This window comes from Anguilla rostrata, chromosome 17 (assembly GCF_018555375.3).
Source record: "Anguilla rostrata isolate EN2019 chromosome 17, ASM1855537v3, whole genome shotgun sequence".
Taxonomy (NCBI): domain Eukaryota; kingdom Metazoa; phylum Chordata; class Actinopteri; order Anguilliformes; family Anguillidae; genus Anguilla; species Anguilla rostrata.
Window position 1 is genome coordinate 12,961,930 of NC_057949.1, and position 18,713 is coordinate 12,980,642.

Here is an 18,713-nt window from a genome sequence, read left to right on the forward strand (position 1 = left end):
GTTAGGCAAAATTTCAAAATAACATACAGCAATGCACTACTATAATGCAGAACTACAATACAATAATGACAGGAATGCATTACAATAAGAATCCACACATGTCCTTGCTGGATATTGGTGCGAGTTGTCTTGTCTTGTATGCTATTGTCCAGGGGTGTTATTTAACATGCCAGTATATGTCTGTTAATATTCAGTGTAGGTGAGGCTCTTCAAAATTCCCTAAAACTTCATGAGAACACTGTTATGCCCTCTCAAACAGGTGTAAAATTTTGAAGAAATCTCATTGTCAGAAAGTAAAAACAGAATATTCTTGTGTCCCATGAAAGCTTGGAGCTAGAAACTGTCAGTCAGAAGTGATCCACACTGCGTGTGGCTGGGCCAGTGCGGTTGAGAAACTCCTGAGACACTGTTGTGAGGCAGCAATGTTCCAGGCCTTGATGTGTAATGAAGACAACTGGCTTGCCCGTCCATATAAAGTTGCACATTAACGGGTTAGCAACCTTTAGTAAACTCCTTGGACTTGTTTACGCAGGGCCATTGTAGGTAATGATTGCATGGATATTACATCTGTGTAATCTGAACCAGTAACAAGAATGAGGTAGACAGGTGGAATCAAGGTTTTTTTTTTTAACTGCTCTTTGCAGATTGTAGAAGACATGGGTTAAAAAAAATCTCTGCATTCTGTGCCTTCACAAAACATTACAGCGCTAACAAAGGAACACAGCCTTGTGTCTACCTACGGGAGAACAGCATATTAGGTAATTATAAAAGACTGTAGATGAAGTGAAAAGAACAAATGAATAAAGCTGTAAAACATGTAGATGAATAAGTGTTTAGCCTCGTCAGTGAGTGTTTTTTGCCTGTTAATCCTGGATTCAATGTCATTTGTCCACCATTTTGAGTAGCTGTATAGATTTAAGCCAGTCTTTGCTGTTCACTTTTTATGCAGCTTGAGTACGATCATCATAATGTAAGGCACACACAAAAAATAAATCAAGGAACTGCTGCTTTTCAGGTTGATTGTCAAGCTTAAATATAAAGTCCACTGCCACCGGGGAGACTGTCAGTCCTATTACAATGTACACAGCTAGTTCAAGAGGAAGGACTAGTATTATCTGTTTAAGAAAATATGTGTTTAAAAGTTCAGACACATGGAATGTTGTATTTGTTTGGTGGTTTCCAAAAATCTCCATGCATAGCATTTGTGCATCCCCTTTTACTCAAAAAGGGAAGTCAGTCAGCACATTGTATGCACGTCTTTTTATTTGTCCCTTAATTTATCGCCATGGAGTTGCAATTAAAGTGCTTGTTTTTCATCACATTATTCATAAATACATGAGCTGTACTTTAGTTCTCATCCACATGTGAAGGTATATATTTGAGCTAAAACTGAGTTAAACATTTGAATTTTGTTGCTTCAGAAAGCTCATAGCTGTGTACCTCTTAATTTTTGCACAGCCCTGGGTATTGCTCCTAAATTCCTATGATTAGTCTATCGCCTCAGTGTTACGACAGTGGCCCTCAACATACTTGTATACTGCTGATTCTGGATGAGATAGCGATTCATGCACTAATAGACAAAGCTATTAGACCTAAAGGGGAACTCCATCCTCTTTTTTATTTCCTCTTTCTGAGTCCCTTGTTGTTTGGGTCGACTTTCCCAGCAAAAAGCGAGCGTGTTAAGACCAGCCGCTGACAAATTCGTCATCTGAGGCGGTCACATGACCTGATTTTTGACTTGCTGCTGGGATACGGCGTCACTCTGCCAGTGGGCGGGAGGCTGGCGCGACCGCTCTGGCTCCCGGTGCGGTTTGTTTGCACTCTGCCTCGGGGTGCTGTCTGCGGTGCGAGCGTTAATTTGCACTCTGGCACAGCTCGCCAAGCCGAGGCCGGGGGGAGCCGAGACAACCCGCTGCGCTCTGGGGATGGAGTCGGCTCGGGAGAGCCCCCTGCTAGTGGCCCGGAGCCTGACGCAGCTGCTGGAGAGGGACACTGTGCGAGTGGAGCTCATCCCTGAGAAGAAAGGCCTCTTCCTAAAGCACGTGGAGTACCAGGTCACCAGTCAGGTGGGTGACAGCTACTTATCTGCATTACCTTTACGGATCAAGGCCATTATGTTGTTTATGAATGCTGCTGTGCCTTCTAATCTTACTGCACATATTATTCTTAGCTCCTCATAGTTGCAATGCAACTTATAATAATTATCAATAAATTCATAATAAATTGGTAATAACTTGATCATTTATTTTCCATTCTTTATTGAATGCTGTTATTAATAGTATTTAGTCAGATAATCCTTTTTTGCTCTTTTGGATTTGTGGAAAATGCTTAACCTGACAGGAAATTATTGTTCCCTTGACCAATGTGTTTAACCTGAATTGTGTGAGCAGCTGTCCAGTATAAATCCATATTGTGCTCTGTAAGTTTCTCTGGGCAAGAGCATCTGCTGAATGCCAAAATATACGGTGAATGTGATATACTGTTACTGCCTGTGAGCAAAACCCTTCACCTCAGCTGCCCTGTATACATCCACCACTGTAAGTATATCTCCAGGGCCTTGTGTTTCCAGCCAGTAAGTTTTTTTCTGCCTGTAAGTCAGCTTAAATCTGCTAGGCATCAATAATCACACGTAAATGCGTAACGATTGATCTGTAATCAAGCCATGATTAATCTCATGAGAGAAAAGAGGAACCAGCCATAATAAGTTTTGTACTTTCCTAAAAACTACAGCATCAAATGCTTTGGTGGGAGAATTGTGTCCCTGCTGTGTATAATTTGACCTTTTTTACCTTTTCCAGCGTTTCAAAATATCTGTCTATCGGAGGTACACCGATTTTGACGTCTTGCACGAGGTCCTGCTGCACAGGTTTCCCTACAGAGCGGTGCCAGCGCTTCCCCCGAAGAGGAAGCTGAAAGGAGGTACACAGCCGGGAGCGGGACAGTCCTTCTAGCACACTAGTAACCAGCCCTGTTCCATCCTGTAGGTTTTCATTTCAACCCTAACTTGGCACTCGGCTCACGAATTAGCAGCTCAATGCAGATCTATAGCTGTGAATTGAGGTGTGCTTTGTTAGGGCTGTAATGAAAACCTACAGGATGGTAGATCTCCAGGAATATAGTTGGTTACCACTGTTCTAGCCAATCCTCAAACTCTCTGTGTTGGCTGAATCCTTTTGTGGACTTCAGTCCTCTATGGTAGCGCAAGTGAATGTTGCTTGAAGAGAGTCTGGCTGCTAAGTCTTCTGTCTTTGATGAGGCGGGCTGTGGTGTAGCTCAGATTTACAGACTAGGGGAAGCTCAGACTCTATGCCATGATGAGTAAAAGTTGGTTATATAGTCTACTACACTGGAGCTGTGTCTTAAATGCGGTATCCACAGAGGGGATTCCCCTCTCTGAATGTCTGAATTGATCATGTATCGCACAAGCAGAAGTGAAATTAAATGTTTTGTTTTTGAAGGCTAAGGGGAAGTCACACAGATGTCATTATTCCTTTATTCCTGCATTTTTAGCTGTGTTTGTGTTTCTCAGTACAAAGTGTTATTTGTCAGTCTTTAGACCGCATTGCTGAAAGGTGTGTCTTTGTCTCTCGCCAGTGCTCACCTCGGAGCGGGAGTTCATCGAGGGCCGCCGGAGAGCCCTGCGTAGGTTCATCAACACGGTGGCGCGTCACCCGTTCTTCTCCGAGGACGAGCTGGTGAAGACGTTCCTCACTTTCAACGGCTCGGTACGTGGCCTGCCCAACCACATTCACTTCACTTGTTCATTCGCTTATTCTCTTATGTACTCTTTTGAAGAGATTCCCAGATTCTCTGAGCCAACAGCCCAGTTAATTCACACGTATAGTTTCTTGGACCCACCTCTTATTAGAATGTGGCCTGACATTACATTACAGGCATTTAGCAGACGCTCTTATCTGGGGCAACTTACACACAACTTTTAACAAAGCATTGTTGCTCTTGCTCAAGCGTACAATGGCAGGGTCCCAGTGACATATGTCCCAGTACCGAATTACTCATTATTACATTTAAAGCATGTTTCAAATTAGGCAGCACAGTGGTGCAGTGAGTAGCGCTGTCGCTACTAAGCAAGAAGGTAGCTAATTTGAATTCCATCCGAGGGCCTTTCTGTGTGGAGTTTTTGTGTTCTCTGGTTTCTTCCCACAGTCCAAAGACATGCAGATATATCCTGTGTTGAATATATCAGCGGGATTGAATCTGTTTTTCGTTTTTTTTTTTGCGACAAACCAAAACAAATTGTGAAAAAATTGAGTTAAATCCTTACTCAAATCTATGGACAAGTATGTTATAACTAGCCTTTGTCTAACTGCCTGCAATTTAACCTTTGTTTTAATACAGTTTGCCATTCACAAATGGCCCAGGGATATTTTTTTAATGATTCTTGCAAAAAAACATAAAAAAGCCTTTGCAGAGATTAGCTTGCTTCCCCCCTTGGCTAAATGGAAGGTTTTCATTGGGTGAGGTTAGCTGGGCACAATGTGCATCACAAATCCTTTCTACTTGTAATATGTAAATGATGCTCTTGCCACTTTTGTGTGGGCAAGCAAAGTAAGAAATGCCTAAGCATTGCACCTTCTCTGAATGCATAAAAACCAATACTCTTTTTTCTTTTTCAAAAAATGAAGAGACCCACAAGATATGAGTTTCATTTCTTGAGGTCCACAGGCACTGCAATGTTGCAGCATTTGAAAATTAAAACTGAAACAAAACAAAAAGGAAACCACTACTCCACATAAAGTGAAACTTCAATAAACTGACCCTCACTGCCCTCTCAGGCTTGATGTTAATGAAATCTGAAACACAGTTCTAGGTAATGGTACGGCTACACCATTAGCAGGTTAATATGAAGAGATTACAGAGAGAAAGAGAGCAGCTAATGGAGATAACAGGAAGATGAGAAAACTGGAGCTCCAGGTATAATAAGCCGAATTATGAGATTAATGAGGTCACATCCACATGGCCTGGATCTTTCACCAGCCCCAAATGTTGCAGCTGCCTGTACAGTATCGGACCACTGGACTCAGAATCACTGTTGCCAGGTCACTACCATAGCTGGGCTAGCTAGTCACCGCTACCTGGTCATCACTCCTCCCGGACTTAGCTCTTCTCCCTGTTGGCACCCCATTGGTAGAACTACCGGCTCACCTAGGTCAGGACAGCAGAGATGCTTCCTGCCTTGCCGGATATAGGATTTTGGCCCTAAACAAGGGAAAGATTGGTTGAAGCTTGACGCCGATTGCAAACCATGGCACCTGTGACAAAGGAGTACCTATTGCTGGAGTGTTATTTTCCAACCATTGCACTCTCATTAATTGCTATTGGGATGTGGCTGATTTATGAATCTAGGCCATTTTGTCGTTTGCACTAATTGCAACTCGCTCTGGATAAGAGCATCAGCTAACCGTCTAAAATGTAAAAGAGTGTCTTCTCTTCCATTAACATCTTTATGACTCATTCGGTCTGTTGGTACAATTGCTGTTTCCTCTGAGCTTAGAGAAGCAGCAGGTTCTCACACAGATACAATGCTTTACAATTTCTAATGGGAACTTGTGATTTCCTTTGTTTCTGAAAAAAAAAAAAGAATAAGAAATGCCTTTGAGGGAGAAGCTGAGAAAAGGGGGAACCCCACAGTGGGTGGTTTGGAAAGAATAAAAAGATGCCTTGTCTGCTGTTCAGTGTGCCTGAAGCAAAGATGTCAGCTACCCAAGAGAATGTTCTACCGCTTCTCTTTTCTCATCATTAAGGTGATGGGCACACAGTATTCGATCATCAATGCATGAGCCTTCTGCTCCTTTGAATGACGGTTACTGTACACCTGACTTGAATAGTTTCCCTGCATCATTAGTAGACTTTCAGGGACTGTTTTCTCTGTAGGTACAAGTGATCGTGGCAGGGCCTTGCATGATGTTTCCCTCTTTTTCTTCCATAGGATGTTCAATGCAAACTACGAGAGGCCTATAAAAAGACAGGGGATGAGTTTATGACAAACAAAATTTCCACACAGGCTAAGGTAAGTTTGTCTTAGCATGACCTGGACTCCACTCCTCGCTGATCCGGCCTGGTCAAAGAACTCACCCCGTGGACAGTTATTAAATCCATTTTAAGCTTTGTTTAAGCTTTTTGTTTGCCCTTTTGTGCCTTGTTTGAGCAGCATTTCCACATTGATTTTAAAATCCCCTCTAAGTAATGGAATTCCCTCATCAACCTGTGTTTATGAAAAAGCCTCTCAGGGCTCACCTTGACCCTATAGCTGGCAGCTCAACCATGCTTTCGCATTCAAAAGTATTTTTTTTCTTCAATTATTTGTGCACATAATGGACTTATGTTTATGTGTTTAATTGTTTGTTGACTGGTTCACATTTCTAATTGCACAAAAAGATAACTGAGCTAAATAGTGATGGGAGAAGAAGCTCAAATGCTCAGTAGAGCTGGCAGTTAAAGGGTTAATGAGCAGGCTCGCTCTTGTGCTGCAGGACTTCCTTCCGACGGACGTGCAGGGCCAGTTTGCCTCGAGCAGGGAGCTGATCCGGAACACCTTCTCCAGCTTCCACAAGCTGAGAGGCAGGGTGGAGAGGGTGTGCGAACGCTCCAGGGAAACCAGCGCGGACCTGCAGGTGTTTGGGAAGGAGCTCAGGTGGGCTCTACACGGGACGTCCGGAGGTCCACCTATCTCCCCCTCTTCCTTTTTTTTCACTCCCTCCCTGCCCAACTTTTAAAGAGAGGGTCTGGGTTGCCTAACCCCCCATCCCCCACCAAACGTGGTGATGTGGTCACACGGGGGCTTTGAACAAACTTCAGTTTGAAACATTTTCAGTACATACAATTGGATAAGAACTTTAAACAGAGAAAAATAAAACAATCAATGGAAATAGGAGGCTTAGCGTAGCATAGTTGATTTGTATCTGCTTTTTATAACTAATTTTGTTCTGCATTGTCTATCATAATTTCCCTAGGTGACTTGAACAGCTGAAGAACTGCAGCTAACAATTCTTCAGTCTACAAATTTTAAAACAATAACTTGAATGTCCTTGAGGAGATAACTTAATGTGTTTTTAAAGACTTTTTTATGATGTTCAGAAGCTTCAGGCATTCGAGTTTTAAAAGATGCCTTTAGCTAACTGCCCGTGCATCCGAACCTGCATTCTAATGGCTGGGATTGACACGCTGGTCGGTCCTGGTATTCATCGAAGCCAGTCTTACATTGCAATATCTATGGTTGCATTAGTGTCACATGACATGTGCTTGTGGCTCGGCAGCACGATGGGCTCGGGCACGTCGTCTGTCCCCTCTCCGGCCGGGGGCCACTGCAGCTGGGGCACCATCCAGCAGTCCCTGAAGGGCCTGTCCGGGGAGTTCGCCCTGCTGGCTGACAAAGCTGCCGAACAGGTATGGAGCGTGGCAATCTCCCTGGCTCATCCGCAGCCTGCTCAGCTAAACCACAGAAATGCATCACAGCTGGATCAGCTAATCCTCATTTCACAGGTTTGGATAGCTTTCCTGTCGTAATGCAGTTCTGTGGTCCAGGGGTTTAAAGCTGAGGTTTATACCACAGCTAAACAGGCTGCAATTGACCCATGATGATAGTGATGATGATGATGATGATGATGAAGATAATAATAATAATAATAATAATAATAAATAACAATAATACTGTTGATAATAATAATAATAATTTTGATTTTGATTATTAAATCCTAGCATCCCTCAATGCTACAGAAAAAAATGGTGGAACTGCTCCAACTCATTGCTTTTATTCTTTATCTTCATTTATTTGTTATTTCCAAGGGGAGACGAGAAGAAGATGAAGTTGTGGAAAAACTCAATCTCTTTCTGGATGTTTTGCAGTCGTACAAGGTCAGTTTGACAAAGGCCTGAACATGATGCACTTTCACTAACTTTTATTCGTTTTAATAACAGCGTTTTTGATGGTTCAGTTCAGTAACCATAGACCTTCTAACACTTTAGGAAAAGCAACACTAAAATAGGTATGTTAAAAATGAAGGACGTGAGAATAAATTGAATGTATATCAATCAATATAGTGACAATCATTTAGTCATTTGTAGGCAAGTTCACACATATGCTTTTTTATATGGATGTGTATATATTTTTATACTGCGAGGAGGAAAAAAAACTATATAAAACTATTCTGAACAGCAGTGTGTGTCAGAGGAAGTGAGTTTTGTGTGTGTATGTGTGGGTGTGTGTGTGAGAGAAGGAGAGTGAGAGTATGTGTGTGTGTGTGTGTGTGTGTGTGTGTGTGTGTGTGTGTGTGGTGTCTGCGTTTGCCTGTGTTGAATGAAAGGTTATTGTCTCTGGAAGGCCAGCTGCTCGCCATTTGGAAGGAAAATAAATAATTCAAAGTTTATGAAGTCAAAAGTATATTTTCCAGCATGAAGGGCAGACATGACTGGGGTGGCTCTAAGGCTCTAATCTAACACTATGAGCTGAGGAGAATTCAATCAGGGGACAGTCTGGCGTGTTGCTGAAAATGATAACTGATGCAGTTCAATACCCTCTGGAAAAATTGGTTTTGCATTTACATAAAGTTTATTGAATGTGAAATAATGCATTTTCTGGGCGTACGTGTGTTTGGGGATATGTACCTCTGTGTGTGTCTGTGTGTGAGTGGTGGGAGGGGATTTATGTCAAAATAAAGCCTAAACTGTAATATAAAATGAATAATTAAAATGTGTCTATTATCTATGTGTGTGCGCAGGAGGTGGGGGGGTGATCTTTGTTATGTCTAAATGAAGTGTAACCAACAGTCTTAAATGAATAAAGTGTGTGTGTGCCTGCAGGATGGTGATAAAGTAAATAAATTGTAAACTGCAGTGTAAAATGAATAATTAAAATGTGTGCGTGTTTTCGCTTGTGCATGTGTGTCCTTTTTACGCATGTGCATGTTCATGTGTGCGTGCATGTGTGTGTGTGCACATGTGCATGTGTGTGTGCGCATGTGCGTGTGTGTGTGCATGTGCACATGTGCATGTGTGTGTGCGTGTGTGTGCATGTGCATGTGCACATGTGCATGTGTGTGTGCGCATGTGCATGTGCATGTGTGTGTGCGCGTGTGTGCATGTGTATGTGCATGTGTATGTGTATGTGCATGTGTATGTGTGTGTGTGTGCTTGCAGGACCTGTGCGAGCGGCATGAGAAGGGCATCCTGCAGGATCAGCAGCGGGCGCAGCAGAGGCACAGCGTGATGAGGAGGCAGACGATCAGCTCCGGCCCGCAGGCCAGAGAGCAGCCCACCGTGGAGCAGCTGGAGTCCCGCATCGTGCAGGTACCGCCCCCTCCGCCTGCGCGACCACGCCCCCGTCCACCTCCTGCCGCCCACGTCACCCACCCGCCGCTCTCTGTCCCCCCCTCGCAGCAGGAGAACGCCATCCAGGCCATGGAGCTGCGCAGCTACTTCTCCCTGTTCTGCCTGCACCAGGAGACCCAGCTGGTGTTCGCCTACCTCCAGCTCGCCCCGCTCGTCCTGGAGGCCCTGGTGGGCTCCCAGATCCTGGGCCACAGAGAGGTGCGGAGTGGGAGTGACCGATTCCTTTAGTCAGTCGTAGTGCATCAGTTCTGCGCTAATCCTGATTTGTTAACCATGGTTGATATGAGGAAGTTATGCTACAGGCCTGGTATAAGAGCCCCGACTTAATTTGAACCTAGAACACCAGAGGAGCTTTAAGTAATGATTTCTGCCAGATATTTAGGAGCTAAAGTAAAGGACATACATTTATTTTTGCTCACTTAAAACAGAAAAGTGCTCACTAAAGTGTTTTTGAGGCTACTTTTCTCTGGTTCTAACTGGTGGAAGCAAAATAAAATGTGTGTGTATTAATATGCCTTTTTCTTTTACTAGATGGGTGAATTATGGAACAATCTCCAACCAAAGATGAGCCGTCTTTTGGGGGACAGCAACAGTGTCTCCTCCCCTCCTTTTACCAGCCAGTAGGTGAACAGAGTTCACTTTTCACAGACTATTCATTTTAAGTAGCAATAGATGACCCGCAAGAATCTACTGGATCAAACACTGATGGGATTTTCATACACAAAGCTCACAAACAAAACACCATTAACTGTGCTTTGTTCAAAAAAATAAAATAAAATAAAATAAAATAAATAAATAAAAGAGATTCCAAAAAATACACCAGAACAAGCACATTTAGTCATTTCTAAATTATGGTTTTCTTCAAGTCGTCAGCAGTGAATCTGCTGCAGTGTTGTAGGAAAGCCACAAGAGAGTGCACTAGAGGAGGAAAGAGAGAGATTCACTATGTGACAGCTGTGGCAATTATATGACTTTTAAAGGATCATATTGGAACCAAGATGAAAATTTCAGCTCAAACTGTGCCCAAAACTGTAGCAACATACATTAAATTGTCTGAACAATTTTGAAAATGAATGTTATGGAGAGAAAGCAGGGACTGTACTATGCAGCGTTCACTTGGCACATTCACAAACTGAGGCTAGTCGTAACCCAGACACTGCTGCACACCCCTCTGACATTGGAAAAACCTGCCCTCAGGGGCTTTTTGAACCAAGTGGGAGAAATTACAAGAGGCATGTCGCTGAAATTGTGACAGATGTTTAATATCCCTACTGAAATACGACGTAGGATTTGTCTCTACATATTGTTCCATAATCTACACAATGTTTTTATTGTCCCTAATTAATTGAGCAGCTGAACTCGCAAAACAAATGTCTCTGTTTATTTTGATGATTGATTGAGATGGATCGTTCAAAATTCTGCATTTATATCATGTGTATTTTTGATTACAGATACACATGCATATTTTGCTTGCTTGTTTTGTCAGTATAAAGCATCTCAATATAAAGAGGTTCCATTTTGTCATTTATTTGAAAAACCATTTGTGATGCAACGGGTTATTTTCAGAGCTCTACATACCCCTCTGCTGGTCAAATGGACATTTCTTTTTGTTTTATCAAAAGTCCATGTTGTCATTTTTGTATTTGATAAAACGTAATTGCTGGAAAAAATGGTTGAATAAAATGTATTACTTCTATATAAAATATATGTTTTGGCATTATTAATGGACCTGCAATCTTAAAATTAATTTCTTATTTTTAATTTTTAGAATAGGCCCATTTATACAGCTCCATGACAAATTGAAATTATTATATTTTTGCTGCACTTCACTTGCTGCACTTTAAGTGTCCTTCATGTCATATCCACAGGGCAGAATGAAACGTTTCATGGAGACCCCAGGACCAGAGCACAGGGCACAAACCATGTTGTTAGAAATGAGGACTGTTTTAAATCCATTCAGGGATATTCATAAATTATAATTGAACCTTGAATTTGAATCACATGTATTTAAAAAAATAAAAATAATAATGCTCTTCAGATGAACAATTTTCAAAACCCATACACAATAGGACTGCACTGTCTGTGTGTATGTGTGTGTGTATGTGCGTGTGTGACTCCAGTTACAATAGGAAACGATATATAAATGCTCTACTAAATGCATGTAATGCATTTACAAACACATCTGTATAAACTTTGGTTTTGGGATTCAGACGAGCACACCATATTTAGTCTTCGTTCAGTGCAAGCTGGACCAGAACTGATTGGTGTGAAAATGAATGACTAGAAAATGCTAGTGAGTTTTGCTCCATATCATTAATTGTAAATCTTGTAGGTGGAATGTTTTTTCGACTATAACACCATTACCATTATAGTAAATGTGTTCAGCAGTATATCTGATACTCAAAAAAGGGATGTCTACCATTATGCCCATGTATGAAATGTTACAAATGAGCTTCATTGATATTACATTATACTATTACAATCTATCGTATTTTACTATTATAAATGTGCACCTTATTTAAATGCAGTGGAGGTGCCTCTGCCAGAACAATCTCATATCTACATTTAATGTAAATCCGCTGAAGAATTAAAAAGCCATTATAAGCTCACGGCTGAATTTTTAAGACCTAGTCTAGACGGCTTTTCTGACCAGAGACATTCAAATCTGCCTTTGTGCAAGCAGCACACATATTCCTCAATTCCACTGTGAATAATTCATCTAGACATGCAAAACTTTTTTGGCAAGTGCGCTCAAATGGTTTCTCACTGACCACTGTTCTCCAAGGAGTTAGTGTTTCTCATTTTATTTTAGAGAATAAAATGCTGACATAAACAGGATGTGAAGCACTCAGCAATGCATCTCTGGTTCATTTGTTTTTGACCTTAAAATAAAATATAGCCCTGCATTCAAAGCTGAAATTCACCAGTATTTGCTGGAAAAATAAAGTTAGCTTTTTTTTGCAACTACTAGCACTAGGGTGCAGCCATCTTGGAACAAGCTAGGTTGGTTTGTCTTGGCAGCTCATGCTACTCCTATTACTAGACTGCTGACTTTCAATGAGCTCGACAATGAATTGGGAGGAAAATACAAAACCAAGAACCCTTGGGTCCTTTTGTACTTTATTGCCTCGGGATGTTCAAACGAGTATTACAGAACAAAACTTATTAATTTTCACAAACTGCCTCCGAGGACGCTGCTACGACTGTGCCGCTGGCTGGCTGCTCTGAAATGGCGGAGTCCACCTGTGGGACGGGGGTGACGGGTCTGCAGAGACTTCAGTGCTACATGTCCCCTTTAACACTTTAAGGTGTAAGACAACAAATATGTGGTTAGAATGTTCTTAACTGAACATTCTGATGCTGATGTAACAACCACTACCGGTAAGCGAAAGCAATGGAGTTCTGCTCTTCAAAGGGTTAAGGTAATCTAACACACTTTCGATTCCATGCTGAAGAAACCCACACTAGATCCTTCAGTCATTCAGAACTACCGCCCGGTATCTCTCCTCCCTTTCCTATCCAAAACACTCGAACGTGCTGCATCTAACCAGCTCTCTGCTTATTTCTCTGAGAACAACCTGCTTGATCCCTACCAGTCTGGCTTCAGGCCTGGCCACTCGACTGAGACTGCACTCCTCTCGGTCAGTGAGTCACTCCATGCCGCACGAGCAGCCTCCCTCTCCTCTGTCCTGATTCTCCTAGACCTCTCCGCTGCATTTGACACTGTGGACCACTCTACCCTCCTGTCCTCCCTGGCAGCAACAGGGATCCGCGGCACAGTCCTTGACTGGATTGAGTCCTACCTCTCTGACCGTTCCTTCCAGGTTACCTGGGCGGGTAAGGTATCACCACCCCGTCCCCTCACCACCGGAGTTCCCCAGGGCTCAGTCCTTGGTCCCCTTCTCTTCTCCATGTACACCAGATCCCTTGGCCCTGTAATATCTGCCCATGGCTTGTCCTATCATTCCTATGCCGACGACACGCAACTCTTTCTCTCCTTCTCCCCATCGGACACACAGGTCCCCGCCCGCATCTCCGCTTGCCTGAGGGACATACAGAGCTGGATGGACAATCACCACCTGAAGCTCAACCCGGGAAAGACGGAGCTAATCTTTATTCCTGCTCTATCCTCTCCCCTCCTCGACTTTTCCATTTCCTTAGGGGACACCGTAGTGACATCATCACCCTGCGCCAAGAATCTCGGAGTGATGATGGACAACAGGCTGTCCCTCTCCAACAACATTGCAGCAGTAACCCGGGCATGCAGATTTTTCCTATACAATATCCGCAGAATCCGCCCCTTTCTCACCACCTACTCAACCCAGCTCCTGGTCCAAGCAATGGTTCTATCCCGTCTGGACTACTGCAACTCTCTTCTGGCTGGACTACCGGCATCTGCCACCAGACCCCTGCAGCTCATTCAGAATGCTGCGGCTCGTCTGGTCTTCAACCTCCCCAGACACTCCCACGTAACTCCCCTGCTCACTACCCTCCACTGGCTGCCTGTTATAGCTCGCATCAAATTCAAAACATTGGTTCTAGCATACCAGGCAGTCAAGGGATCAGCCCCAGCATACCTTCACAAGATATTCAAACCCTACATGCCAGCCAGATCCCTCCGTTCTGCTACCTCAGGACGCCTAGCACCTCCCCCTCTTCGCACCTGCACTTCCAGAACACGTCTCCTCTCTGTTCTGGCCCCACGATGGTGGAATGACCTCCCTGTGGAGGTCAGAACAGCTGAGACTGTGACCCATTTCAAACGACGACTGAAGACCCACCTCTTCAGGCTGCACTCTCCCCATCCCTTCCCCCCTGTAAATGACTAAACTTAGGGTTGTAACTAGGCAGCTGTTTAATAGGTGACTTAGTTGATGCGCCAGTCTTAACGACTACTTGTATTTTTATTTATTTTTATTTTTCCATAGATTGCGTTGTTGCCGTTCTCGTTGTTAGTGTTAATCAGCTTAACCACCAGGGTCCAGGTTGAACTATGCGGTTGTTCCCTGTACTTGGACCGGTACTTCTCTCTAGGGGTTTCGTCATACTTGTTCCTGGTTATGGTTATACACTTTGTTGTACGTCGCTCTGGATAAGAGCGTCTGCCAAATGCCTGTAATGTAATGTAATGTCTACATAATAACCATAACCGTAATTAGCCCATTCTCGATTGGCACCTGTGCATTCTGGACAATGCTCAAATTTGTTTAATTCTTTTCAGACATCAATTTCTGTACAGTATATGAGATGGGCCAGCCATTTTAAAGCTGATACAAGAAATACAAATACAAGAACATTACCTGTTAAAGGCTTTCTTTCAAACAAAGAAAAGAAATTGCAACAGTGAAGCGAAGGACCAAGGTCGTCACTGTGGGTAAATTCAATCAATAGGCTAGAAGAAAGGTCTTGGCTAACTGACCCAACCCCGCTTGTACTGAAAGGCATTTCAAATCACAATTCACCCTGAAAAACAGTGAACACCTTTTAAAACAAGCACAATCCTGTTTTCCAACCAAGGTGTCTAATGTTGCAACAAAAGTACCTGGTTGTCTTTAGTAGTGGTTCTCAAAGTTTGCAAGATGGCTCAATGTAATCCCTGAGCCAAGTTACAATAATATTACAATCCCATTCATAAGAGGTAGCAACTATGTGCTACAGGGCTGAAACTGCAAGGCTTTCTTAGAGACTTATCCCACTGATGAATGAAAAGTGTATTCTCAGTGCATATTTGATTTCGGCCAAATTCAAACATTTGGATGAGTCGCTGAAATATTCATAATTGTTTCAAAGTGCGGTCGTGACAGCACATTGGCTAGCTGGCAAAGAGAGATTCTCAATCATAATCACCAATTCTCTCACACTTGGGCAGGCCTGAAAAATGATCCAGAAATGAGTGTTGAAAATTCTGCTAAACTGAAGTGCTCTCTGAATAGGAAAATTTGACTAAAGTTACTTACGCTTAATTCATAAATCAAAATGAGCCACTTCAGCGAACCGATTATCCTAATCTGTTTTTTCTCAGCTCACTTCACCGCCAAGCTCTGGTCCCAGTTTGAGTTCAAATTTGTATATCGCAAGGGACAGAACCAAAAGTTCACAGATTTTCATCAAAAATTAAGTGGTCCATATTTACCCCTGCAAGGTGTAAGATCACAAATGTGTAATTAGGATGTTCTTAACTGAACATTCTAATGCTGGTGTAGCAATCACCACTGGTAATAGAAAGCAACAGAGTTCTAGAACGCTGACTTAGAATTTTGAAAAAACAAAACATTCCAAAAATCACAGGGTTAAAATTTTACAGTACTGCTTTACTGTGTTTTTCATCGGCTTTCATTAGTTTAAATGCTTTTTTTAATGAAAGGGGCATGACTGGCCACAATGCTGAAGAGGAATGGATGGCTTCAGCTGGCAAGGTTAACCCTCGTTATGGCGCAATAGGGACCAGTTGGGCACCTGTGGACTACCCACGATAGCAGCCCATCTGCAGACCACCGAACTGCGGACTTGAAACAGGTGGCCTGGCCAGAGAGCACAAGGGTGTTAATTTACACCCTTTCAAATTTCTGGAGGGTGGAGTTCCAATAATGTAGGCTAACAGTTTTGGCTTACAATTATGGGACAGCTCTACGGATACCGTACACCTGCTAACGGTATCCGTAGAGCTGCTAACTCTGCTCTGCAGAACTAGCAGTTCTCCCACGGGTCGAACTTCAGAACGCCGCTAAGCGAGGCAGGGTGTGGCCGCGTTATCGGATTGGAAACAAACGCAGGCGTCGGTTTCAGTGTGAGCAGGGGACAGGTTCTTCTGAAAGTTGTTATACAGTGCTTCTCAGATCTCATCCACCTCATCCAGCTGGTGGTGAAGGATCACGTCGTGCCCCTGGAACTTGAAGTAGCCCAAAAATTTCTTCTTCTGCAGCATGAGGGGAAACCAGAGGTGGTCGTCCGCCCACATCTGGTCGAAGGGGATGGACTCCCAGTCGAACCACCGCGGACGCATTTCTGCAAGAGACGAGGGACGCGCTGTTGGAGAGGCACTCGAAAAACGCACCTGTCTCTTACTGCGAACAGGTCTCAAATCACGTTACATTGTTCATTACTTTTCAATGACATTTTAAGAACAAGTGGTAAGATTTTGTGAAATTTAAGGGAATCTTTGAAGATGAAAGATAATTTACTCTTCAAGGACACATTTAGAGGCTCTTGGCAGGAAATGATAGTCACCAATGACTTTTACTGGTGGTTTTAATGTACAAGCTACTGGGCTAGCCAGTTTTGACTTCAGCAATATCGGCATACAACTTCCATTCAGGTCAGTAAGCAAAAAAGATTAGTTCACATTCTACTCCTGGTGGAAAAAAGTTTTGCGATTTGGCATTTTTCCACCATTTGGCAAACTGACAGGGATGCTCAGTGCACCCATACAGACAGGGAATACTGTGCTGTAACATCTTTCTGGTTTCGCTTACATTCTTACATATAAATGAATGGATAGATGAAATCACGCTGGGAGACATTACCATCAGACTCCGTCGGGTCACCGTTGAACGAATCGGCCCGGAACACGTGAACGTCCATCAGCTCCGTCTCTCCCACGAACTCGAACTTGATGTTCCCGATCTTGTCCAGCGAGTCGACCGTAAGACCGCTTTCCTCCAGCAGCTCACTATGCAGAGACAATGGCAGGCAGAGAGAACTACTTAGTCCAATAACTGCACAATAACTTCCAATGAAATCACAAGCCTAATTTGGTACTCTGTGAGTTAGATCACTTGGTTTTTCCTATTAAAGAAGAGCTTGATCCACAGTATGCGTGTTACACAGTTTAGAATCTAACACAATACACTCTGGTGAAGCTGAACTGCAGTGAAAATTGTATGTGATTTGTATGTAAAAATGATTTGTGTTAGTTATTTGGCTTGCATGCAACCTAGAACATTTCCTTGTAAGCTACCCTAACAGAATGCATTAGTACAAAGTATGTGTGCCCTGGATTTTACTGCTACTGTGTTTTTTTTAACTAAAGAGTATCATTTTGATAGATTAATAAGTATATTACAAGTTCAACAACTAAGTTCAACAACTGAATGTTATATGCACATTGATGGTATCTAAATGTAGCGACCTGTGCTTTGCACCAGGTCCTTGCACCATCCCCATTACCTTGAAGACTACCATGAATCATCTCAGGAGACACACACATTTCAAATGTCCCCAGAAGATATTTACTTATAAACTCTAATCATGGTGGAAGTGAAAACATCTTTCAAATACCCTTTTTTTGTTGTTGTTCTAAACGTTGCTACTCACCGCCTGGCTGCTTCTTCAATGGTCTCCCCAGGCTGGACCTTTCCGCCAAAACCGTTCCACTTCCCCACGCCAAATCCCCTTTTCTTCATACCCAAAAGTATCCGACCAGGCTGCACCACCAAGACCAGGGTCAAAAGCTTGGAGGTTAACATTGTTTGCTGAGGACAAAATTTGACAACGGTACACAGTTTGTAAATATTTTAAAATCAAGACTGTGCATGCTCCTTGATTTGGAGTGAGTGGATTGGCTGTTGTAGGTGAGCTATGTGGAAAGTTTTTATCTCAACAGCACTGATTCAACACAACATGCTAAAGTTACATCTGAAATTACCACCCATGAATAAAATGCTGGCAGACTTTTTGTACCATCTAATTGCATAAAACATGAATATGGATCATTCTTTATTGGTACATTTTATTCCAGAATTTCTTCTCCTCAAACGTAGCATACTAATTAAAGCCTGTCCCAGGCCTCCATTAATTCTGGAGGAGCAAAGGTTTTCCCCTGAGACGGTTGCAACCAGAAGTAACGTTTCAGTCTTCGAGCTGCGCAGTTATTATTGCAGTAGACTGAATGTGCAAGGTCACGACTCAGGATTATTTCATGCACAGGGCGCATTAACTGTTAGAAACGTGCCTCAGCTGAACACTGGCGTATTTATCCTGACGCCTGACTCAAGAAAACAACTGAGTGTATCCATTGAGCTAAAGACTACATTTTTATACAGTCTATGACTACACCACAGGTTAAGGCATTCGCACAATCTCTTGATGCTAGCCCAACTTCCAGGATCAAGAAAACATGCGTTTGTTTTCTAATACTACGTTTAACAGTCAGTCAGTAAATGAATGTACCCACCTTTCAGCGTTTACCAAGTTTACAAAATAAGTATTGTTAAAATCACTTACTAGCTCGTTAGAAATAAAACTACAGAGACTTTACAATATTAATATGCAATAATGATCAGCATCCCAAATACATTACAGTGTTCAGTTGCAAAAGTGTACTCTTTCCCGCGGCATCTGCTTCGCGCAATTAGAACAAACCATGTGAT

At 42.8% G+C, this 18,713-nt stretch overlaps 2 protein-coding genes across 4 annotated transcripts; one reads left to right on the forward strand and one right to left on the reverse strand.

The window, feature by feature from the left end:
- Positions 1-1,690: 1,690 nt before the first annotated feature.
- snx8a (sorting nexin 8a) lies at positions 1,691-12,080 on the forward strand. Of its 2 annotated transcripts, XM_064314758.1 has the most exons (11): positions 1,691-2,066; positions 2,799-2,919; positions 3,595-3,725; positions 5,948-6,028; positions 6,492-6,652; positions 7,275-7,404; positions 7,804-7,872; positions 9,154-9,303; positions 9,394-9,543; positions 9,877-9,965; positions 11,214-12,080. In XM_064314758.1, the coding sequence occupies exons 1-11, from the start codon at positions 1,926-1,928 to the stop codon at positions 11,221-11,223; spliced, it is 1,233 nt and encodes a 410-aa protein (XP_064170828.1). In that variant the 5' UTR covers positions 1,691-1,925; the 3' UTR covers positions 11,224-12,080. The 2 variants fall into 2 exon arrangements, with proteins under 2 accessions (XP_064170828.1, XP_064170829.1); XM_064314759.1 differs by lacking the exon at positions 11,214-12,080 and having other exon boundaries at positions 1,693-2,066; positions 9,877-11,048.
- A 2,449-nt stretch (positions 12,081-14,529) lies between these two features.
- On the reverse strand, positions 14,530-18,696 carry nudt1 (nudix (nucleoside diphosphate linked moiety X)-type motif 1). 2 transcript variants are annotated; one of them, XM_064314762.1, is made up of 4 exons: positions 18,568-18,696; positions 17,659-17,816; positions 16,869-17,014; positions 14,530-16,350 (listed from the first exon to the last, which is right to left on the reverse strand). In XM_064314762.1, exons 2-4 carry the CDS (start codon positions 17,808-17,810, stop codon positions 16,178-16,180), a joined length of 471 nt encoding a protein of 156 aa, XP_064170832.1. In that variant the 5' UTR covers positions 17,811-17,816; positions 18,568-18,696; the 3' UTR covers positions 14,530-16,177. The 2 variants fall into 2 exon arrangements, with proteins under 2 accessions (XP_064170832.1, XP_064170831.1); XM_064314761.1 differs by having other exon boundaries at positions 18,518-18,683.
- Positions 18,697-18,713: the final 17 nt, after the last annotated feature.